Source organism: Phyllostomus discolor, chromosome 7 (assembly GCF_004126475.2).
Source record: "Phyllostomus discolor isolate MPI-MPIP mPhyDis1 chromosome 7, mPhyDis1.pri.v3, whole genome shotgun sequence".
Classification (NCBI taxonomy): Eukaryota; Metazoa; Chordata; class Mammalia; order Chiroptera; family Phyllostomidae; genus Phyllostomus; species Phyllostomus discolor.
Genome location: NC_040909.2, coordinates 24,636,919 through 24,663,346, shown reverse-complemented (window position 1 = coordinate 24,663,346; position 26,428 = coordinate 24,636,919). Strand labels below are relative to the sequence as shown.

At 38.3% G+C, this 26,428-nt stretch overlaps 1 protein-coding gene across 1 annotated transcript in view; it reads left to right on the top strand.

Moving 5' to 3' along the window:
- KCNH8 (potassium voltage-gated channel subfamily H member 8) overlaps positions 1–26,428 on the top strand; it is a 279,545-nt gene that overhangs the window by 227,408 nt on the left and 25,709 nt on the right. Inside the window, 1 exon segment of the mRNA XM_028518251.2 lies at positions 6,406–6,620. Within this exon segment, the coding sequence (XP_028374052.1) occupies positions 6,406–6,620 (215 nt within the window).

Here is a 26,428-nt window from a genome sequence, read left to right as displayed (position 1 = left end):
ATTTTGGATATGTTCATTATCTCCCATGTGGTATAACATGAATTGTTCTCAATGTCTCCATTTGATCACTATCAACATCAACTGCTCTACCCAACCATGAAGCATCATCCAGCAAGAAATTTTCAGCACAAAACTTCTAAAACCACTTTTGACATGTTCAATCAGTCACAGCACCTTCTCCATACACTGCACAAATCTTTTTTGTGTGTGTTTCCATTATGTTTTTACCTTTCTTGAAGTAATAAATCATAATATGCCAAAAACATTGTATATTTTCTTTCACCTTCAGCATTAAAATAGCTATACAAAAATTCATCAATTTTTTTTTCTTTTTTTTTATTTTAATCATTGTTCAAGTACAGTTTTCTCCCCCCTACTCCCATTCCAGCCCACCCACCCAACCCTCCCCCCTTCCCCCCATTACCTCCCATCCCTAGTTTTTGTCCATGTGTCCTCCAAATTTGTTCCTGTAATCCCTACCCATTCCCCCCTGAAATTCCCTCTTCTCTCCCCTCTGGCCACTGTCAGACTATCCCCTATTTCAGTGTCTTTGGTTATATTTTGCTAGTTTTTTTTTGTTTTGTTTTGTTGTTTAGATTCCTGTTAAAGGTGATATCATGTGGTATTTGTCTTTCACTGCCTGGCTTGTTTCACTTAGCATAATGCTTTCCAGCTCCATCCATGCTGTTGCAAAGGGTATGAGCTCCTTCTTTCTTTCTGCTGCATAGAATTCCATTGTGTGAATGTACCATAGTTTTTTGATCCATTCATTTACTAATTCATCAATTTTGATAATTTTTTAAATGCACGCTGATATCACAATTGTCACAATGCAAACTAATAAAATTGTTTCAATTTAAGTTAAAGACAACTAAGTGCCACTAGAGCCATCTTGTGGAAAACACCAAATGAAATTTTTGGCCAACCCAATATTTTCGTGGAGAGTCAACTCAGAGAAGAATATGAAGTTTTATTTGTGCTTGAAATAGCACAAAAATGATTATGCATTAAGAATAAGCCCTCACAAAAAATCATTATGTTTGGTTTTCTACCTCTAAACCATGCCTGGTATTCTATACAATCATTCTATACAATCATTATAAACTGGCATTCTCTGGATTCTAACTAGTAAACTTCAAGGCATATTGTATTTTGGAAGAGCAAAGAAAACTGATATTTACTGAATCCCTAATATGAGCTGGGTGTTTTATGTTCACTATCCAATTTAAATCTTGTAAACTTTTAGATTGGTGGGACTTATCCCCAGTTAAAAAATGAAGAGAAGGAAGCTAGTGAATAGTGAAATACCCATATGATTTTTACTGATTTATGTTGACTTGAGTTTACCTCTTAGCACAAAAAAGGTAGGGTTTGCCTTTCGAAGTTTTGGCTCAGATTCACCCTCCTGTGTATTACTCCTTAATAAAACAACATGGATTCGCAAATCAAAGAGTTTATTATCAGCTTGGCCAGTTCATTATCAGCATTAGAGGAAGGCTCAGTAGGGGTGCGCTTTTTAAGGGAAAATTTAACACTCCTCATGCCCACTTCTCAACTTAGTGAAGTTAAAGGCCAGTGGTTCTATTATTCTGTGATTCTAAATTAAAAGTGGCCATTATTTCTAAATTTGTTTTAAACACTTAACTTTAATCATAAAATCCTTTTCCATGTATTTTCTTAGTAGCACTGTGAGTTTCGTAGCTTTTTTATTGGCATAGTCTGCTTTTAAAAGGGCCTGTACAAAATAATAATAGTAATAATAACAATAGTAAAAATAATAAAAGGGCCTGTACAGGGTGGAGCAAAAGTAGGTTTACAGTTGTTCACACAGAAAATAATACCTCATCTATTTTTCCCCACCCTGTACTTATTTTTTCAAAACTTTATGGTTTGACGTGCATGTAAGCAAAAATAATACACCATCTTTAAATACTTATGTGGAAATGTTCCATGATTGTGATAGATATTTAAAGTTGGTAACTAGCAATGATTCTAGGACTGGAATATAAAGGCATTGCCCATTACATTAGGGCACAATAGGTACACATTTGATGGCTTCTATGTAATAAGCATCATTCATAATACATAATTCAATTGGATTGTCTTATTTTTATTTTTATTCTTTTAATTTAAATCATTTTTTATTTTTTAATTATAGTTGGCATACAATATTATATTAGTTTCAGGTGTACACCCCAGTAATTAGACATTATATAACTTACTAAGTGATTATCCCAATAGGTCTCGTACCCATCTGACACCATACATAGTTATTAGAACATTGACTATATTCCCTATGTTGCACTTTACATCCCTGTGACTATTCCGTAACAACCAATCTGTACTTCCTAATCCCTTCACCTTGTTCACCCATCCCTCCAGCCCCCTTACCATCTGGCAACTGTTGAAATGTTCTCTGTATCTATGAGTCTGTTTCTGTTCTGCTTTTTTACTTATTTTGCTTTTTTTAGGTTCAATTTTTGATAGATATGTATTTATTGACATTTTATTGTTCACATTTTTTAATCTTTTTTTTCTTCTTCTTATAGCCATAAGATTTAATCCATTGCCTTTCCTTCTGGCCCCAATTTTCTCCATAAATCACGATTTTTATGATTAACATTTTCACATATTTGCTTCTACCAGGTATCTATCAAAAGTGATTTAAGTGCAAATTGCCACATGACCATTTTAAACACAAGTATTGGGACTAAACCCCAAACAAAGATAATAAATTATTAATATTTTCTCTCTGTGGTTAGCATTATTTCAATGGAGAGCAACTATTTTACTTTCCCTATAGCAATATTGTCTTACACGGGCAATTCAATTAATACTGACTTTGATCAACTTAAGTGCATGGCTTCACACTTGATCTGTAGATAATTAACACATGGTTACTCTGCCAACAAAATAAACTAATATATAATGTTTAGGAAAGAAGTATCACCAAACAGCTGTTAAGCCATAACATTCAACCAACTTCATTGTCCAATCAATACACGAAGGCATTACTTAATCCAAAGCCTGGGAGACAGTTGACACAGAGGCAGGGATTTGTTATGGGACTAGCATTTGTTTGCCTTGTGCACCTTCATTTCATGTCCCATTAATTGTGGTTTCCCACCGATTTCTTCACTGTTGTTTAAAAGGAAACAACAAAGCACCAATAAATGCGCTCTTCACAGATGGCATTAGTCTGCATAATTATAATTAAACATTAAGTTACCGCCCTAACCCGGATGGTTTGCAAATGCATCTCGTGTTGATGAGATGCATTTTTTCCCCAATGAAAGAATAACTGATTAGCAAACATCAATAATACAATTATGAAAAATGTAGACTGTAATAGACCACAAATATCTTTTTCTTCCTTTAGTAATAAAGATACTGAAACCAGAGTAATTAAGAAACAGATCTAGGTCCTAAATCTAGACAGTAAAAAATCCACAAAACATAAAAATTATTGAGGGTGAGAACTATGCTGTTAATTACCAGTGCCCGCTTGCTAGAGCTCAGCCTGAGGTCCCACACGTGTCAGTACTTCATAAATATTTATTGAATGAATAAACAAACTGAAATTTTTTCTTACAGCGCCAAATGTGGCAAGATATTGGTACTATTTTTATAGCTGTGGTCATTGTGGCTGAGAGGGTCATAGTCTGGTCGCTCAAGGTTTGAAAGTACAATAACTCTAAAGTTACTCCAGACACCAATTGCTTAACAGAAAGTGTCAATGCTCACCATGGCAAGCTAGTGCATCGTGGTAAATCTTCCTCATATATCCAGAACTTAAAGTTTTGCTGTATTCTGGGAATACAGACTGGTGCAGCTGCATTGGGAAACAGTATGGAGATACCTAAAAAATTTAAAATGGAACTGCCTTTGGACCTAGTGATTCTGCTTCTGGGACTATATCTGAAGGAACCCAAAAAACTAATTTGAAAGGATATATGCACCCTTATATTCATAGCAGCTCTATTTACAGTAGCCAAGACCTGGAAGCAGCCCATCAGTTGATGAGTAGATTAAAAAGCTGTGGTACACTTACACAATGGAATACTCTGCCATAAAAAAAGGAAATCTTATCTTTTGTGACAGCATATGTAAACCTAGAAAGAATTATGCTAAGTGAAATAAGCCAGTCCGAGAAAGACAAATACCATATGATCTCACTCATGTGTGGAGTCTAATGAACAAAATAAACTAATGAACAAATAGAATCAGAGGCATGAATACATGGAATAGACTGACAGCTGTCAGAGGGGAGAAGGGTTTGGGGGCAGGATAAAAGAAGGTGAAGGGATTAAGCAAAAAATGTATATATAAATATAAATATATATATATACACATAAATAAAATAGCCTGTACAGAAGAATAGAGACATATACTATGAAAATTAGAGACATTTATTGAAGAAGATACAAGAAACATTGTACACAGGACTATAATGCCTCAGTCCCCTTCAAATGAGGCACCTTGGGACCTGCAGTTCTCCCAATCGCCATCAGCTACCTGAATCTTATTCATTTCCTGAATCTCATAGATGGTCTGAAATCTCTTCCCTTTCAAAGGTGATTTTAGTTTTGGGAAAAGCCAGAAGTTGCAAGGTGCCACATCTGGGCTGTAGGGGGTTAAGACCTGGATGATTTGATGTATTGCCAAAAAGCTCTGCATGAGACGTGATGCATGAGGGGGCACACTCTGGTGACGAAGCTGCCAATCACCAGTTAGCCATAGCTGCGGCCTTCTGAGTCACTTGAATAGTTTTCACAGAGGAAAGTTCAAACTTAACATAAAATTTGATGCAGATTCATTGCTCTACTCACTCAGTCATTTTGAATGCAGTGGCCACACAGTACACATGCTCACTCAATGGCATCTAGTCTGTCTGGAAAAAGTTGAGCCATTGTTAATATAATGAGAATGGCTTGCGTAACATCGATGTAACCTGGCAGCCAAGGAGAGTGGACTGGAATGAGCATTCATGAATAATGATGATTTCACTGCACTAGTCAGTGGGAGTGGTAGACACCGTTGAATGAGCATGTGTACTGTGTGACCACAAAAAAAATAAAAGGAAAGGCCTGGGCATGATGCTATGTGAGGACAAAGCACAAATGCAGAAACTCCCAAGTTGTAGCCATGAACTTGATGCCTCTGTCCTCTGTGAACTTGGTCACATCACCGCAGCTTTTAACCTAAGTTGTCTGAGAAATGAATGGATTTTCTTTCCTATTTCTCACATGGATGCTGAGTGAATTAGTGGCTGTCTGAAATAAATCTAAAGCTGTAATCAGCTTTTGTTAGCACTTACATCTATGCTCACCTTCCTGCTGAGTTAAACTGATTCAAATCAGTTCAAAGATTTTAAAGATTCAGATAAATTGTTCAATACATCTAATCAACAAACTCAAGAAAGCAAGCTAGTTCCCAGGAAGGTGGATTCCAGCCTAAGACTGATAGGCTGGGGCATCGCAGGCAAAATACCAAAGGCTGTGTGTGTGTGTGTGTGTGTGTGTGTGTGTGTGTGTGTGTGTGTGGCAGAGGGAGGCACAGAGAGCTTGAAAAAAGTACTGTGAGGTCCTCTCCCTGCAGCGGCATAAGTGAAGAGCTTGTTTTTGATGATGAAAATGGAATTTTACACCATCACAGAACACTAGAATTAAGACTTGTGTTTTACATTTTTATGTAGGAGGTTTCATTGCCCATAAGGTTCAATGCTCATCTTGTCTCCCTACTCTGAGAAGAGGGATGGAGGGCTCCTCCTTCCACATCACCTGTCTTATAGTCATGTTTAGAAATCAGTTAAATAACCCATGTTAAAAATCTGATGGTAATGCTTGTATTATTTTCCAAAGTGTTGGAATCAAAATCATTAATACACTTCTTGATAGTCTTACCTCAGAATCACAGAGCCTTTTTACACTCAGAAAATCTGAGCTATGGTTGGTTATTTCCCTTGAATGGCTAAAACAACTGTGACAAAAATGGCAAATGGTTTGTCTAAAGCCATTTACCGAATCCTGTGAGGAACCTGTCTACAGCCCACCCATGACCTGTATTTCCTAGCTCCAGGTCCCCTAGCTTTTATCCTCTACACCAGTCATCTCACCCAGGAGAAGCTTTGCCTACCAGGGGACATCTGTCAATATCTGATGGTATTTTGGGTTGTCACCACTTGGTACGGGGGGTGTGAGGTACTGCTAAACATTGTGCCATGCACAGAATATCCCCACAACCAAAAATTATCAGACCCCAAATCTCAACACCACTGAAACTGAGAAATCCTGTACCAGGTGCAGGTTCCACTTCTCCTTTTAGTGTAATCTCAGCCAAATGCAGTTACCAGTTCAGAAGTTGTTTTTCTTTAAAGTGACATGTTTCTTTTTTCACTGTTTCAAGGAAAAGGAGACTTAATTGGAGCAAACCTATCAATTAATGACCAAGTGATCAAGACCAATGCAGATGTGAAGGCTTTAACCTACTGTGATCTCCAGTGTATCATCCTCAAAGGACTCTTTGAAGTGCTAGACCTTTACCCAGAATATGCTCACAAATTCGTGGAAGACATTCAGCATGACCTCACGTACAACCTTCGAGAAGGTCATGAGAGTGATGTGAGTAGCACCTCTAATGAATGCTGAGACCTAATAACATGGGGCTGGAGATCATTTACAATAGTCGAGCCTATTGCAGGACCCCATTCTATAAAGTCTCTGAATGTACAAAGTATGACTATTTAGCCACTAGTTGAACAATTAAATAATAAGCTATAAGTCAAACCTGAGGCTTGTTATCAACATTCTAGAAAGTATAATGACTTCTCTTTAACTCAGTTTGTTTCTTGTTCATTTTCATGCACTTATAATTAGAATCAATGTCAGTGATATAATATTTAACTAGAGATGTGTGATTCCTCCAGGTAAATTTCCAGACAGAGTATATGGTTCAGAGTTTGCTGTGTTTGTAATTGCTCACTGCTCTACTTACATGATCAACATGAATTTTTCCTAAGAGTAATCTTTTTTGTTATCTGGTACTAAAAGTCCATCTTAAAATGATGAAATATGCATAAAAGGATTCAAGTCAAAGATTTTCATACTCAAAGCATAATGAACTTTTTTTGAAATTATATATTTGTGGCACATTTCAGTTTATACAAACAGCTTTCCTATCAAAATATGTACTGTGATTCCCCAGCCTGTGATTAAATGGATCGTGAACTTGACTTCATTAAATGTGTAAGAGAGATAAATGATTTAATAGCAATGATTGTGGAAAGGCAAGCCAGAGCATGCCTAGCATTTTCTAACAGCAAAAACAGCCTTGTTCTGCTGACTTGAGCTTCGTCCCAGATATTTGCAATGCTCAATTGCTTTCCTAAGGGCTTAAGAAGCTATTGTTTTGACTAACCGATATTGTGCAAACATTTTATGAGTCGTCAATATTCTCCACTTTGAAAGGTAGAGAAAAATTCCAAATTTTGTGTATTACTTCATCTGGATTGAGGATATCCAGTGACAGTCAATGCATCGATGGCATCCCTATTTATTGGCATGACTAGTTATTGGGAACCTATTTTTACTAAGCAGTCGGCCTGTATAGAACATCTCATTTAGGGCTTAAAATGACTTTTTAAGGTGTCAATCAATTTTTATGGAACAGAAAGCTGATGCAGAATGGTTAATAACTTGTATGTGACCACAGGAATTTGTAGGTGGCAGGGACAGTGTATGAGACAGGTATGTGTCATTTTAAAACCTGTATACTTTCTACTAGTTATGTTGTCTCTTCTTCTTCTTGAAGACACTTTTGATGCCTTCTCATTCAATAGATCAATTTTCAAACTACAGGTACCTTTTGGGCTCTCCATTACAGCCTAATGTGAAAGCTATTTTTGAAGAATGGAGGTGAGTTAGGGGATAGAAGCAACCAAAAAGGGAAGCGGGAGAAGAGAACAATAGCCAACACTCCTCAGCACGGACACATGGAACACATTGGCTCTCAGCCCCTACTTTCTTTTTATGTGATTATTTTTGGAGGACTCTTATCTTTGACCAAATTTTGTATCCCTTTTTTTCTATTTGCTGAAACATTGATTATAGTAATTTTAAAACTTTAATATCTGAATTACTTATGGGACTGCCTGCATTTCTTGTTACTTCTTTTGTTTTTTTTTAATCATTTGGCCCTTTTCTATTGGCAGTTGTTATCATTTTGTTATGATGTACATGTGGCTTGTGAAAGAATGTTTATATTGTTTCCCCCCAAACAGGATACGGTTTTCTTTTGGCAGGCAGATAGTGTACCAGCAAATCCCTTTCATTTTGCCCATAGTTCCTCTTAGGCTTCGTTAGCCTGATCTAGTTTTTTCCAGGATTTCAGCTAAAAACCTTGGATGTTTCACAAGGCCCCTCCCTGGCCCTGCCATTAAGCTTCCCAGTTGCTGTTTTCTCCTGAGTTTCTTGAAGACTACCCTGTGCATGCTCCAGTTAGGAGCTGGCTCACGCCTCATTGATGCACTTACCCCTCCTTTGGGATTTTACTCCTCAGATCCCACATGCTTTGGCATGCCTGAGCTTCATCCTCTCCTCTCCGTCACTAAGATTGCTCCTTCCTAGTTTACTTGATTCAACTTCACAATGAAATAGCAAATTCCCTCAAAAACATACCTGGATAAATACGGTGCTCACATTCATGTGCTTCTTTTCATGAGGAACCACAGCCCTTCAAGTCTAACCTAGTTGTTTGCTCTCTAATGCTTTCCAACAGTTATTTTAGGTGTTTCATCCAGCTTTGTAATTATCTTCTCTTGAAGAGTTAGTTCAATATAGTTACTTCAATACAGCTGGAACCAAAAGTTTAGCTTTGTTTTAGAGGGCTTCCTATGAGCTACATTTTTAAAGGCAATGCAACTGAAGCTTATCTCTGAAACCTTTATTGTTTTGTATTTCCTAATCTTTAATTACTTGAAACTTATATATATATATAAGATCCTGGGATATAATGCCTTCTAAAAGCTAGGTAACTTTGGACTATCCCTCCCCATAGTTCCATGCTCTGCGGGAAAAGCCTCATGCTCTAAGCATACTATCACTTTTAGGGGAGAGAATAACCTGATGGTAACCTGCAGGTGTGGACTCCTGCTCTCTGTCTGCAACTCTGAGCTGGTGTCAGACCAATGTGGGGCCCAGCTCTTCGCCTGAATTTTCACATACCCACTCACAAAAATATGCAATCGAATGGGGTTTTGGTGGGTCAAAGCCTTTGTTGAAGTTTGGTCAGTGGGTACTAGAAGGGAGAGCATTTGCATAATAGAAATGCAAGTAATATAAATGTAACTTTTTATATATCCTTATTCTTAAAACTCTTGAGGCCACTCTGCCACCTCACTTCTTAGCCCTTCATTACTGCCTTTGTCTCTCTCCTCCCTCTCTTCTGTGCTCTCCCTTTCTCCCCAAATTCCCCATTATTTCTGGTACATATTAGCATAACTATCTCTTTGGTTGACTGTGTGTCTAATTGTGCCTTCCAGATGTTACCTTTTACCCCAAGTAGGTTGTAAACTATCAGATGACATAGAGAGTTACCAGAACACTGGGTAAAGAGAAAACTGATAGTCGACCCATTTTGAAATAAGTACCAGAAGCTTTGTAAAAGATAGTCCAAACTCAAATATGCCTGTAGCAGTAAGATATGACTCCTACAACTGTGAGAAATTACATAACCACAGAATGACAGCTCATCCAATTCTCATAGGAAAAATAAAATGCATAAACTATTTTCTAACTTTGCGGAAAGACTAGCTAGCACTGTTTTGACTTCATGTTAATTATGTATTTTATGCCCCCAGTGTATTTTCTATATTTGCCCTTACTCATGTCTCCTGAATGGTCCTTAAAAGATAGATTAATTTAACTATTTCTCTCTATGCAATTTATGAGACATATGTTTCGCTGCTTTTCATGGTAAACCCTATAAAATGTATTTTAACACAAAATCATCTGTTCTTGGTTGTGAAATTTGGTCTGTTTTATGATAAGAATTTTAAATCTGTGATAAGCAAACAAAGTGATTAAAGTGTCTCTAAAATGTTTTCAGAAATTAATAATGCTAATGCACTGAAGCTCAGATACTGATATGGCTACATATAAACATCATATGTGCTTTGCAATACCATAGATACTGACTTGGTGGTGTGTTTTGGGTTGTGGAGCAATGAATGGCAATGTTTGTTGTAAAAAGATGATAAATTTTTCAGTTTCACCTTACTGTGAGGGGTTTCTCAATGATGAAGCCCATTATATTTTAAGCATGATGACTTCCTCATTTTTCCTCAGTTTTTCATTATTGTCATATAATCTGATCACCATAAGAAAATAAAGTCTCTTCCTTCAGACTCCCCACCTCTTTAGTATAGGGAGGAATATTTCTTCAGTCCTGAGGGTGAGTGACCTCTAGGTGAAAGCCTTTGAACCCCACCTCCAAATACAGCACAAGAGGTTACACCAAAGTTCAGAGAAGGTCCCTGAAGCCCCTGAGGAAGTCCTTGAGGACCACCCACTTCCATCAGCTTTCCTTCACTTTGACATATTGATGATATTCAAGTATCAATAGTTTATGGTGCTGGCCCCAAAGCAAATCAAAGCCTCAACATTTATCATATTTCAGTGCCCCTCACACACCAACAACATACACTCTCTCTCTATACCAAGCACCCTGCTTAAAGTGCAGTTAAAAAATTAAGTGCATCAGAGTCTTGACCCTCAAGTGAAACAAATACAGACATAAACATAATTAATTGCCGAAGTGTCAAAGTGGTTGCATGCATTACTTAAGACATATATAAATAACTGTAATCAAACACAAAAGTTCTATACTAATGGAAGAGTCAACTTGCCCTCACCAGTCCGTAGGAATTGTGTGCATGTGTCTATGTGTGTGTGTTTACGTGTAGTAGGTACTCAAACATATCTCTCTGACCATGACAAGCAAGATGTGATATAATGGTTCTCCCTGCCTGTATTCCAAAAATATAAATTAGATCATGTCATTCTATTGCTTAAAATATTTCAGTGAGTTCTCATGGACTGTTAAAATTCAGACTTCTTACCACAACTTTCAAGATCTTATGCATCCATCCCATGCCTGCCCTTCACACTCATCTGATGCCATCCTGTGTCCAGCATTATACTCCCTAATGGGCCCACTCTCCCTTCCTTAGGTGTGCCAGGCTTCTGCCCACTCTGCTATCCGTCCTTCCTGCAAAGCTACTCCTCCATCCTTACCTCTCCCAGTTAACCTTTGTCACATTGCCTTATTTATCTTTTTCATAGCATTTGGCATAATCTGAAATTATTTCAATATGTATACTTTCTTGTTCATGGTCACCTTCTCCTACCAGAATGTCTGTTATAAAGGCTTTGTTTTGCCCTATTTTATATCCTCTCTGCCTAAGTCAGCTCCTAGTGCAGAATCAATATTTAATATATATTCAACACTTGAATAAATAAATGTCAAAAAGTTTACTTGGACTTGGTATCTATATGAAATTTTGAGAAAATGAGTAAAGTCTTCAAGACAGCAGCCTATATAGCCAGTAAATGGGGTCTAAAATGAAAAGTTAAGGGAATTTAGAATTGTATTTCTTAGAAGTAGCAAAGCCAAAGAGGGTGTCCATAGTAGAATTTGAAAGAACAAATTGAAAAGACAGCTAAATTGAAAAACAGCTATTTCCCACTTCCTCTAAGTTCAGGACAAAAGGTTCAAAAGTTATAGGAAAAATTTGAGCTGAATAATTGGGGGAAAAACTTTGCCACATAGACAGTGTTATTTCACCAGCTGGTGCGATATAATGGGATGTGTTAAGATGAAAAAGGATCTACCTTCAAACCTAAGCTAACATACACTTTTTTTATAGAAATGGATGAACTATTACAACACTAATATCCCCAGAAAGCAGAGAATCAATACCATCAACCGTTAAATCAGTCTGCACTATTATTTACCTCACTTCTATTACCTGGGGCACGAGGTTACAAACTCCTGGGGGAAAATAAATTTACATGTGGAAAACTCCAGGGTCTAGTAAAGTTACTTACCTACGATTATAAAATACTTCATTAAAATGTGATACATAGATCTGTTGCCCTTCATGGTAAACTGTGAGGTATAGGGTCTGTAATATATATGATAGAATCTGGTCAAGTATTTCTCAAGTTCCTTAATCAGCTTTAGCCTCAGTGGTAGCTAAATGTAACTTCATATTTTTATCTAGGTCTGGACACCATGTCTTTAATATGCAAAGGTGAATCTTTATTTTTAGTTTTATGTTTTTAGAATGTCACCTCTCTCTCAAAAGCAAATGTCATTGGGAAAAGCATCTGATTCTCATGTACTATTAAGCTGTGTCCACTTGGACCTCTTGGCACTAAACAATTAATTTCTTGTGTAACTAAGCTTTTCTATATCCATGAGGAGGGACCCCCAGAAATGAAATTATCTTTTGGAGAGTGGGCCCCTTATAGTACAGGCTTCCTCCACTAGGTGTGTGTTCTAGGAACCCATCTGTATCAGTGTACCAGCTGGTGTTGTGAGAGGCTGCATTCAGCTTCAATAAATTTTTTTGGAAGACTCCTTCAATGCATTTGCCCATTTTATGATGGGTGATTTATGAGTGCACCAGCCCACCCTGTGCAGCATTCAGCAATTTTTGACCAAAACTGACATAACTACCCATGTGCCATTCTTCCTATTTACCCACTCTCACCCCGAGCAACTTTTCTTTGTTTCCCTGGATGAAAAAAGTCCTCAGAGGGCAATAGCTTGCCAATGTGGAGAAGGTGAAACAAAAAAACAGCAGAAGCACTAAAAGGCATCAAAATTGATGAATTCAAAAATTATTTTAAGCAGTGGAAAAAAACATTTTGATAGGTGTATCACATGGAATGAAGAGTGCCTTGAAGGTGACTGAAGTTTAAACATGTAAGCATAAACACACAATTTTTTATAAATAAATTCCAGGATATTTGGGTGCCCTCTCATCTATCTTTCAAGTGAAGTCTATGATTTGCCAACATCTTTTGCCTGCTCTGTGACTATATTACAATTTAATTCAAGATTGTACTGAAAAAGGAAATATTTCCAAAGAGAGGAGTTGGTTTAAATTTATTCCCATCTCAGTCTAAAATAAGGTTGGGCTGCTTAAAACTATCATCCTTGAAAATGATTTACTGAATAGTAATAATTTTTAAAATCATACCTGACAGCCCAGATACTTAGCTCTTCAACAGTAGCCTATGTGTAGGCGTGCCTCTGCTGTGTAATAAGAGGGCAAAATAAACTCTGCACCTTTCTGAAGCCATTATTCTTAGAACATTGCATATGGAGGGCCTCACATGTTACTTTATTATGTCAGCTTCCCTTGTCATCCTAGGCCCAGTAGGTGTGTTGTCTGTCAGTCTTCTATTTTAAATACTCTCCCTTAGGGAGCAGAAGCCCTCCCCTGAAATATATTGTGGTGAACAGTTTTACCTACCATACACTTTTGTGGTGCTCCCAACGGTGCCATTCATGATAGGAAAAGCTCAGTGAGTAATGGCCTGAACATTTACTTGCATCCAGTATTTTTAATGTTTTCAAATACTGGTGTCTTTCCGTGGATTCAGAAGGTGCAGCAGATACGGTACCTAGAAGGAGGAGATAGTGTGGCAGTCAGTGTCCTCAGAGCCTAGTATTGTGTTTATTTATGCTCATGGTGTAGAGTAAACAATTCCTATTAATCTTGCACATCTTGACACATCTGACTTGCTCTGAGGGCAGTAGTCACTTCTTAGTGCTTGTCTGTGCTTACTGTGTCATTCCCGCCATTACCATGTCTCATCCCCTTCTCCTTCCCCCTTGAAGGAGATCTCTGGGAGCATTGGACTCCACTGGACTCTCAGTTCACCTTCCCTTCTAACCAGGAAGTTGTGTTTCTCCTGCTGGACCCCCTGCGTGAGAGAGATAAAGGCTTTATATGCCTAAAAGTTGTGAAACAAAACAAAGCAGTTACTCTCACCCCTGCTGAAACTACAGATGCATTCTTTTAAGAATTCTTATTTTAAGGCTCTGGCCAGGTAGCCTAGTTGATTACAGTGTCATCCTGACATGCCAAGGTTGCGAGCTCAATCCCTGATCAGGTCATGTACAAGAATCAACCAATGAGTGCATAAAGAAGTGGAACAACAGAGTGATCTCTCTTCCTCTCCCTCTCTTTCTCTCTTTCTCAAATTAATAAAGCTTTTCTTCAAAACAAATTCTTATTTTAGGACAGAGCTAGTGGGACATTGGCAAACAGGCCAGCCCGAGGATCCCGGTCAGTTTGGAGCGATTCAGAATGAGCACATTGACTGCGGGCCATAGAAATCAAACTCAAATAGAGCAGTAGAGGCAGAGGAGATTCCTTATAAGGATTCCAATCACCTCAGCAACACTTTCTTAGAAACCAAATCTCATTTAAATATATATTAAAAAATAAAAGCACATAAAATAGAGAGCACACACAGAGCATTAGACCACCATGAATGGACTCAGGTTTCATCTGGATTCTCTCCTATGTAAACTTTTGGCCATCAAATAGCATGATGCACGCACTGCGAAGAGGTCATCCCCATTTTGATGGCGTCTGGGTATTTCAGCTTGTGTTTGCAAGTCGAACAGTGAGCAGTCAGGGTTTAAGCTCCTTGTGAGGAGAAGGGGCTGTTAGCTGGGTTGGGAAAGTCAGAGGATAAAAGGCCACCTGCCATCCCATAAACAAATAAACAAGACAAAAAAGTCTTCCTCTCCCTATTTCCCTGGTTGCTTCCATCCTGCCGGGAACAGCAGATGTTCAGCCTGAAATAAGAAGTGTCAAATTTGCATATGCACGCACATGCACACAAATAGGCAAGGCTCAACTTAATGTGCATTTCTTGAGAATAAAAAACTACCTAGGCTACATCTACCAGGAGCCCTGAAACCTGACCCTTTGTTACTCAGGGGAAACCCAGAATACTGCATCGCTGGTGGTTGGTTAAGCTTTAGAAGCACACAGCTTTCCCTCTTTTAAGTTCTCCTACAGACTGGGGTGACAGAGCCCTGCCCTTGCTGCAAAGGCTCTGTGAAATAAAGACGGTATTTGTGCTGTTCATAGTATGATAGCTCCAATGAGCCAAACGGTATGCTAAGCACTTCATAAACATGAATTTATTTAGTTCTCACAACAATCTGGAGATAAGTTGTTAAGTTCACATATTAGATAAGGCCAGTTAAGGATGAAAATGGTAAAAAAAAAAATGGGTCAAAAGTCCCTCAGCAAGAAATCAAGGGAGATCAGAAAGTGCAAGTTCAGTCCCAAACCACCTCACTCCAAAACCCCACTGGAACTTAGTGTAAGTTTATCCATCAAAACAAAGCTATAAATTCTTGCTTTGCCCCTGAATCCCATGAGCACTGAATACTGGCTATATTATAGATTGGTTAATGGAGCATTCACAGGAAACATATTTCCATGGGAAAATAAGCTTCACATGCCAGATATATATGTTATAAAATGAACCATAGAACTGTCTGGTAATTCATCAAGCTCTATACATTTGACCTGTGCACTTTTCCCTGTATATTGTACCTTAATGCAAAAGTTTTTAAAAATTGAATCATAAGTTATACCAAGTTGAACCAAGTGGAGAACTCAGTTGTATATGTATAAGTTCCTTAAAAACAATAACTATATTTTATTCATCTTTGTAATCCTTTCTCTAGTGAAATTGGTAGCAGAAAGTATGCTGATGATGTAACAGCTCCTATGGAATTTAATTCATTCACTCACATATATACATGTTTTCATATTCACAAAATAATAGAACTCTACAACTAGAAGGAACAATATGTACCATCCAATAAAACTCAGCTTCTCTTTTGATTACAAAGTAGCTTAAAAGGAGAGGAAAAGAAAATTTATTCACTCACAGAACTAAAAATCAGGTCATTGATTATTAGTTACATAACTTGAGTGAATTCTATACCTAAGTGAGGTAGAATATTCCCTGTGCACAGTCAAAATTGACCTTTACTTTTGGATAACATCCTCCGTTAACCACACCAAGCATATGTTTCATGTAAGATTCAATAAAAAAGTCAACATGTATCTCACCGAGTTTTCATTTCTCTTTTCAACTAAATAGCACATTTACTGGTGAGGTAAGGATGCTAATGTTTATTAGGTATGTATTATGAACAAGGCAGTTTGCTTATATTACTTCATTAAATTTATATTTTAATCCTTGCATCATCCCTGAGAATTTGTGTTATATTTTCTACTTATAGATAAAGAAACTGGAGTGTCCTGGGTCTCTCAGTAGTCCACTGCCTGAGATTACAGAATCAGTGAAAGAATCAAGCAGTATGAAATTGAGTCCAACTCTGGTATTCTGAATTTCAGCCTAGTACACTTGTCCACTCTGCCACGAATCAGAACATAATTCCCCTAATAGATGCTGAGTTCCTTCAGGCATTCTGATTTGCAGAAGAAGCTAAACTGAACCTTCAGAATAGCATTGACTTTAACCTTCTTAACCTTAATACTGTTAATGTCGGGTCTCATCAAAAACTCACAGTGCCTAAATCCTATTTCAGGAAAGATATTTCATTAACAAGACAACAGAATTATTATAGTTTGGCCATTCAACCTATCCTTTCCCCAGTATTAGTGCTTCTATTTGTTCATAAATCCATCCACTTATTAAATAGCTCTATGGTCATAGACCAACTCTGGGAGAATTCTTTCCATTCAGGTATGTGCTTTTCAGTCTGCTATACACATCATTGCTCTTCATCCTTGCCTTGCTCCATGCTCAAGAGTAAATTTGTAAAATCTCCACTCCACCATGATTTCCAATGTACAAAATAGTGTATCTCTCCAGACTCAGTTTTATCCTTATGAGAAATCAAAGATCTTATTAATTGAAATAAAAATCTCTTTAGAATATGAATATATCACATTTGCCAAAAAGTACATTCTCAGGACTTCCTGTATGTACACACACACACTCATAAACATACTTATAGTTATGCAGAGGGGTTGAGAATATAAGTGACAGAAGCAATATTTTTAACTTGGAGTTTTCACATTGCTCAGTCAATCTGCAAATACTTTATCTGTGGCTACGTTAAAATTTTTTAAAACAAAAATTTCATTCTGTTATTTTTTTGTTCAAGGATTTTGATTTCCTAGGACTTGTTGGAATAATCCAGAATATTTCACTCTTTGGGCTCTGCAAGTCTAATAATGTTTGACGGGCCATCCTTGGGCATGTGGGACATTTCTTCAGTTAGCCCGCTAATCCCAAAAACAGACTCAACCATTAGAGTACAGAGTCAGTGGGTGGCATGACTAAAGCTGTTATAAGTGAGCTAAGTTGGTGAAAATTAAATTAAAATTAAAAAACAAATGACGAAATCCCAGGATAAACATCTCTAATAGTGCTTTTCCCATGAAGTTCCCCGAAAGGGTGTAGACAGCAGAGAGGGTGACATATGGTGGAGACAGCCTGCTCACACCGCAGCGCAGACTGTGCTCAGCAGGCAGATCTGGGGGCCTCTGCTGTCATCAGATTCCAGGCATCTTCTTGTTCAGCACTGAAACCCAGCATTCTGGGACACAAAAGAGCTGCGGCCCTGACAGGAGCAAATAGTAGCCCAGGAGCCAGAAATAGGAAGCAAAGAAGATGCCAGGTTAGGGGGTTAACTGAAGTGCTACCTCCAAACTGTAAAGTGGAAGTCCAGCGTGTGGTAATAATGACAACTCTGTAAGGGTGGAGGGACCCAGGGAGCCACATTTCTGTCCAGTGAATTGGGATTGAAAGGATTTGGTTTCCATGTCATTGAGGAAAATGATTAAGGAAAATTCCGAGATGAACATCTGCAAGATGCTAAGCTTTTAGTGAGGTGGTAATCCCACTCACAGTTTCTACCCTGAAGATTAAGGTCTTTAAAAGCAGAGCATATGGTGACCGATGTACATCACTGTGTTTTGCCAGCCTTCATAGACAGTCCCAAGTCTGACTAGTGTTCAGGAAGTTATGTTTATGCTTTAGATTACTCGTGCACAGTTTACATATTTCTTTGAGGTTCTTAGTCACCCTTCCGTATTGATACTACAAAATGTTAGTGTCCTATATGAGAAAAACAAAAACAGGATTCTGTCAAAAAGAGCAGTGAGTGCTAGGTATCAGACTCACGACACATACAAATTGAATGACTTGGAACAAGCTGCTTTCCATCGATGGGCTCCCAGGTCCTCAGCGCTATAGTGTAGGTGACTGCTGACAAACTGTATCAGTCGAGTCAGGCTAACTGCTGGAACACGCAGCTGGAAGTCTCAGTGACTTAACACAATAAGCAGAATAAAAGACTCAGGAAGTCTGTCTCCTTCACATCACCACACACAGATGGTGGACAGATGATAGCTTCTCATGGGGTGATTCAGGGATCTGAGCTTCCTCTATTGGATGGCTTCATCATCCCTTAAGCATAAGATTCTGCTAGAACTCAAAATCCTCCACTAGATACTATGCACCTGGGCAGCCACTCAAGTAAGAAAGAGAATGTGGAGGGTTTCCTCGCATCTCTCAGGGAACTGCATAGATCTTTCTGCTCCCAATCCATTAGCCAGAATGAGTCATATGATTCAGCTTAAGGGCACACAGGCTGGGAGGTCCCCTCCACCACTGTGTCTAAGAAGACACAACTGGTGAACAACTAACCAGCCTGAGCCACAAGCCTTTCTAGCATTACCTTCCATTACTTTTTTTATTCCAGTTTAAGAAGGCTTTTAAACATGAGAAAGGTGTGCAACAAATTAAATTATGTGTTTTGCTCGGTGTGTTTTTTTTATTATTATGCTTCTCTTTTGGGGGGCCTTGAATGGGAATACGTTCTCCAGGGAACACAGAACTGGCACATGGCATCATTTAGTATTTTCAGGAGAAGATGAGGAGTGGCAAATGAATGCAGCTTGCTGGATATATGAGAACACCAACATTTTATGAAAATCTGGCCTGTAAGAATGTGAATCTCTCAAGTTCACTGACAAATAGTAGGCTGTTCATATCTCAAAATATTTCTTGAATTTTTAAAAATAATTTATCACAGAGTCATTCTCATGATACTTTGCCAAGTAAAAGTCAATGTTTTAGAAATCCTGGATGAATTAGCATAAAGAGAAGAGTGAGCCAGGGAGGCTTAAGGGCAATGATTTAGAGCCCAAGCTACACAGAGGTTACACCTCCTGAAGATCTAATGGCAAGTTAGGGGAGACACATGACTTCCTCTGTGGGACTCCACAGGCTTCATGTGGGGAGGATCTTTATTACCCAAAAGGTGGTGTGCCTACGCAGTTCAACTAAGGCTAGAATTAATCCTTCAAAAAATCCAACGTTGCCAGTTTCCCACACCCCTCAAAGAAACAACTTACCAAGCAAAGTTCAGTCCAGTAAGTTGGAAATGTGAAGGGCCAGAACTGGTTTGCACAACCTTGTGTAAGTGGTTATGAAAATATCACTCTTCCAACGGAGTCTCTTGTGTGTATTTTGTGATCACGGCAATAACTTGGAGAGAAAAGTTTGTTCTGAAGAGAATTATGTGTATACATTTTATGGGTATAACTAAAAGCACGACGGCTTTGTACGAATCTGTGAAGAACTGAGTTAGGTAGTTCTGGAAATTCAGAATGACCCCACTCTCGGAAGCCGTACCAGTTCTGAATGGACGTGCCTTGTTCACTGCTCACGTGTTCGTGAAGGGGGTTCCTCCGTGCAGACCGCTGACTTTCCCCAAACTTGGGAGTAACCGCTCTGTGACTAGGTGCCATGTGACAGCTGTAAAAGCTTGTCCACACGGTGTAATTCAGGAAAGGAGCCATTGCTTCCCCTCTCCCCACAAATCCCCCCGCTAATTCCTCACTGTCTATTTTCAAAGGTTAAGGGAAGTTTATTCTATGATAAAAGCTCAGGTTCAAAATAGAAATTTAAATTAAAAAAATAGAAAATACACACACCATATAAATAAGTAGAGAACAATCTTTAGCTCCCCTGCCCTCCCCCCCACCCCCCACACACAGAAGCATGCTTCAGGTGAGAACATTGCTGGAAAAGAGACCCAGAAAAGGAAATATATCATGTTTCCTTTCAGACATATTTTATCTATGACAATTTCCGTTCTGGGAGCTGCCTAGAGCACCCTTGAGGGAGCAAATATGCCAAATCAGACACATTTCTTCCTAAATTTCAATGGCTATAGTTGCATTGTGAATTCTCACAGAGACTTGGTTTTTGTCAATCTATAATTACTCAGTAATACCTTCCCTACAGTGTTCTACACATCACCTTTGATGACAACACATATAAAAAGTTTGACCTCAGACCCACTGAGACTTTCTTCCTCACCTAGAAATTATTGAATATTTGGTAAAAAAATATGAACATTGAGCCCTGGCTGGCGTAGCTCAGTGGATTGAGCACGGGCTGGGAACTAAAGTGTCCCAGGTTCGATTCCCAGCCAGGGTACATGCCTGGGTTGCAGGCCATGACCCCCAGCAACCACACATTGATGCTTCTCTCTCTCTCTCTCTCTTTCTCCCTCCCTTCCCTCTCTAAAAATAAATAAATAAAATCTTTTAAAAATATATGAATATTGTGTTGAACAACAGTCTTCATGCTAAAGTTTCAAAGATTTCCTTTTTTTTCAGATTTAGAGGGCTTTTTGTTTTTTATTGAATTTATTGGGGTGACACTGGTTACCAAGATTATATAGGTTTCAGGTACATAATCCCACAACACACCACCTGTACACTGTATTGTGTGCTCACCCCCCAAGTCAAGTCTTCGTGCATCAGCATTTATCCTCCTCCACCTCCCCCCCCAGCCTCCCCACAGCAATTACCACACTGTTGTCTGTGAGCATGAGTTTTCTCTCTCTTTTTTTCTTTTTGTTCAATCCCTCCACCTCCCCCATCCAGTGCCCTTCAAAGATTTTTTAAATTAAAAAATGCATTAATTTGGTAGTGTAGAAGCTGCCTATGACCCCACTATTGTGGTCCTATATCAGGCCTCTTGTTTTCTGTGGCCCGGTGAGCTTACCTGAGGTACTGTGGTTCAGATAAGAAAAACAGCTCATTTCACTCGGCTGGTTCAAACACTGTCTTCAACACAGAGAGCTGTCCAACTTTTTGTTACAGTGTATAATTGACAAGGGGCTTCCTAGGCTGCAAATTAGGCATGTCACATTGACTTCAAAAGTGGCACCGTGAGTTGCGATGCATAGACTTCTCACACCAAATTGATCATCTTTCTTCACTGACCTGCTTTGGAAGTACTCAGCATGTATCCTGAAAATCTTATGACATCAGTTATTGTGTTTCCTTACAATTGCAGAGTAGCTGATTTTGCAGGCTACCCAGGAGCCATTGTCCCCTTAATCAGAAGCGGGTCATTGAGGGGCATGGGATCCCAGCTCAACATAATGAGTTTAAACTGTGCAAATTCTTTTAGCATGATTGCCCTGCAGAACTCCCAAATCATTGATTTGGTACATCACTCCTTCAGCCTGAAACCTTTAAAATTGTATGTCACTGCCAAGAGACTTCTCGTTAGTTTGCTTCCCACGATTGTGTGTATTTTCTTCCCAGAATGATAAGGACCACATATTAGTAAATGACTTTCTCTTCCCTCCAAGTCATCCTGCCTTTGCTAAGTATTTAAATAAGTATTAAGTGACTCCTTTGGGTTTTATTTTCATCCCAAAGTCTTGAAATTCATGCCTTTGAATTAAGAATAGAAACTCCAAGTTGTGCTTAAGTCCATTTGTACATATTGTCAATATATTATTGACTGTATTCACACCCATAGGCAATTTTAAAATGTCTTATTTAAGAGAAGCAGATGAAAAAGTTGAGAGAGAACAGAATAGAATATCAAACTGTGATTTTATATGAAGTATTCCACCTACTATTCTTCAAAGAAAATTGTACTTTTGTGGCCCTTCTGCTAGATGAGCAGTTCAGGAAAAACTCATGTTTTAGAAGTTTATGATCTCTTTGTTAAGGGGTCATACATATATTTTAGTTTCAAGTTGTACGAACCCATTTTCATGAATGTTTAGATAGTCGTGACCTAGCTAATAATGCCCTATTCCCTACTAACCCAATTCAAAGAAAACTTTTCTTCATAATCAATATATCAATAATAATGTAATTATCACTTATTAACACGAATTACTCTTTATGCCAGACGCTGGACTGAGTACTTAACAAATGCAACAATGTGAGGACTTTGATCATTATAAATTCTATCTGAGAATTCCATTTGGATAATGAAGATGAGGTGATAGGACACAGTGCTCAGCAGGCTTCAAGTGCTTTCTCTCCCTGGAGAAAGGAGACGCCTGGAGGGCACAGCCCCACCTAGTGGTCACCTCTGACAGGAACATCAAGACTATCGCCAGGAGGAAACAGGAAAAAAAATTTTTGAACAGAAGCGGTGGGAAGAGTTTCAATGAGAGAATTGAAAGAGGGACACCTTTGTTCCTGGTGATAGAATAAAAAAGCAGGGGCAATTTTTAAAAAGTCTTACTGTGGGTTATTAAATGCATTGCCTTTAAGGTTCCAGGAAGATATACACAAAAAGATAAGAAATATTTTTTAAAATTATTTTTTATTGCTATACTGCATTTGCCTTAATGTGACACAATGGCAGATATGGTCAACTGAGACTCCAAGATTTCTCCAGTTTGCACATATATATCTAATTTAACCTTCAAAATAACTCTAGATCTTATTGTCATTATTAAGAGGAAGAAAGGAAACTCACAGCATTTTGATTGACAGTAACCGTGACACTAGTTCCAGCCATTATTAAGCCAAGGAAATTGAGCACATTAGTTGTTACCTCAGTATTATCTATCCTATCCCAACTAACATGCTCCCCAAGATTACGTGGCTCATAAGTGACAGGACGAGGAAAATCCCAGGTCTTAACCACACGGAACTTTTTCTATGATACCCCTATACACAGACAGTTTTTGTGGTGATTCCTACAATAGCTCAGTAGCTGATTTTACAGCTGTAACAGTTGGTAAACATTAAACTCAGGACTCAATTACTGGACTTGTGCTTTCTGCATGAGAAGTGATAGGATTTACCTAGGGGAAGGGAATTCTGCTCGAAGTTTTAATAGTTTGTCCTGACCTCAAGGCTCAGTGTAAAATTAGGAAATGTCAAAGTCATCTGTTTTTTCATTAAAATCTCATTTCTGTTTCTAACTTATATAAGCAACAGAGGAAACAATAGAAACTGTATTACCCACTGAGGGTTTCAGACCAGCCTCAAAAAGGTCTTCTTTAAATTGCACAGTGGTGAACTCTCCAACTTGTATAGTGGAAAAATGAATGCTCCCTATGCAAAGCCTAGTCTTTCTCTGGAGGTTTCCAGTCACTCATCCCATCTGCCACCTGCCATTAGTGTCATTCACTACTTACTGGCATCTTCGCGTCAGTCTACAAGATAAAGAAGCAGATCAGAAATAAAAATGAGACCTACTAGTTTGTGACTTGCCTGCATTAGATGCCAATTGTGCATGATTATATAAGAGTGGACATTTTAACTATGTGAGCTATGGGTTTACTATGAGTATCCTTCATTCATATTCTCTTTATCCCAAACAGTCACCGATACCGGTTATGTTGCTGTTTAGTGAACAAGATAAATATGTGCTAATCCCCTTATTCTCAATGAGGACACCTGTTCTCCTTCATCTGCTTGGTGATTTAATCAATGTAGCATTATTAACAAAGCAGAGGATACCATAAATCAGCCAAAAGGAAGGGCCTTGTAATTACCATCTCATTTCTCCCCTGAGCTATCAGCTGTAGACAGCATGCCTACTAGAGCCCTTTAGTGTCTTATAAAATTCCACCACTGAGAGGACATTTGCAGACTCTCGCAGGGACTTAAATTCTGACCTCTGGAGCAAGTAAACAATGGAAATAGACTTTCTCGCTTCCTTGGACCAATAGACTACTGAGTTACAGTTTAGGATTCCTATGTCTATGTGTGGGTTTCATTCACATTGCTTCCTTCCTGCTTCATAATTGTCAAATTTTGGGTGGTTCAGTCTTTTGAAATGAACTTGAGAGTAAGGAAAGTTTATTGATAATGCCTCATCACTCAAGGTGGGGAATTAGCATAGCATGAAAAGGTGGGCCACAAATGCTATTGGTAATGCATATGTCAAAATTCAGAGGCATTTAATGGGTAGAGGAAATAGATGAAAAAAATCAAAGAGCTCACTTCCCACCAAAATAACTCATGAAGCTTTAGCCGGGTAGCTCAGTTAGTTAGACCATCATCCCAATATGCCAAGGTTGCAGGTTCAATCCCCAGTCTCGGCATACATGAGAATCAACCAATGAATGCATAAGTAAGTAGAACAGCAAATTGATCTCTCTCTCTCTCCCTCTCTGCCTCTCTCTCTCTCTCTCTCTCTCTCTCTCTCAATTTTTAAAAACTCATGAAAATCCTAATAGAAGGAAAGTTAATATTCAGAAAGTCAACAACTTCAGGAAAAAAATTAGTTGAATGCTCAAGGTCAGATATGAAACTATGAAAGCTCCTATAGAAATGTCTTCTTCATTCAGTAAAATAGAAAACATTGATTTCCATTTGTAATTCAACTTCCAAAATAGAATTTTGAGGCCTCCTTTACACAATTTTTTTAAAAGATTGTGAATTGTTTTTTCTCATTTATAGCATATTGTGTGAGTACCAAGAGACCATATTTCCTCTTGTGGTTCTCTGTGCCAATGAGTAGGATTTTTTTTTATTTAAGAGTCCTCCCTCTCAGCTCCCACAGGACTCTCATAGTACTAGAGTAATTTAGGTGGTTAGGTCTGGAAAAATAAAAGAGAAAAAACCTTTTTGGAAACTTTCAAACCAACTTACTAGAGCTGAGAGTGTGTTTCTTATTCAGTCTACAAGGCTACGAAGTCTTACCTCTGTTCACCATAACCTTGTGCCAAGACATCCTCTCAGTTCTTGCCCATACTTGGTTTCTTCTATTCTCACAGACCAAAGAGTGAATGTATCATAGTATTCTTCTTAAATACATGTGGTTAATACTATATGTAAATGAAATGATTTATTCAGAGAGCCCATCATAGTAGTGCTAGCTCTACGATGCATGCTTACCTCACAGGACTAAAAAGAAAATTAGTAAACACAATGGCTAGGAAACATTTCTCAAGGTACTTATCACATAGTGAATACTTAATGAATGGATAGGTGATAGGATGATAATGACAATGACGTTGGTTAAGAGATCTTGCTACTCCAAGTGTAGCCCGTGGACTAGCAGCATCAGTCTTACCTGGGAGCTCATTAGAAATGCACATTCTCTGCCCCGTCCCAGACCTCCTGAATCCGAACTGCATTTTAATGAGATTCCATGTGATTTGTGTACACATATAAGTTTGAAAAGCACTGATATGGAAAAATAACCCTGGGATTCAGCAATTTGACAGAACTCATACCAGACAAAGCTCAAACCAAGGAGCTGGGAGTCACACCCAGATCAGAAGATGCTCAGGCCAGAGCCCTAGACCCCAGAGGACATCTCTGACCTGCAGCTGTTCAGGCTGCCCGAGTCCCACGGGGACATTCTTTCTCTCATCTAAGCTGTAACCAGAAGCCTTTTAAAAACACTTTTCCTGTCTACCACAGTAGCAACAGCACCATAACTTTGTTTCAGTGTTCCTATTTTTAATTATTCAGTGGTTTTATTTGTCATCATTTTGGGCATTATCACAAAATTCATATCTATAATGTTTCTGATTAATACATATCTAGGCACCAAAGTAGATATAGAATGGGTTGACTGCTGTGATAACATTAAATATTGGTGAAACATATATTTTCACAGCAGTAATGATTCCAAGATTTGTATAAATAATAACAAATCTATTTTTCTAATCTCCTAGAAGGGAAAAAACAACGGTGAGAAGGTGACAGAATTATCAGATATGTGTCATTTAGTAAGCAGATCATTTTTTAGCACAAGGTTGTTTGTTTTTCATGTGAATAAAATCATGTTAATTTATAGTATCTACCACCACTTTAAAATGAAGGAAGTATATGTGAGTGAAACACAGTGCGGTTGAGACCTGGGGCATGTGTCCCAAATCTGTTATCATCTCCAGAGCTTCATACATCACAGAAGGTGCATGTTTTTAATGTTGTCCTCCACAAACAGCATCATAGTTTGAATTTATACAAGATGTGTTCTGAGGTCCAAGCTTAAGTGATTCTACACAACACACTTGTTTTTCCCATCTTACTGTCTCTCAAATCAAGATCTGT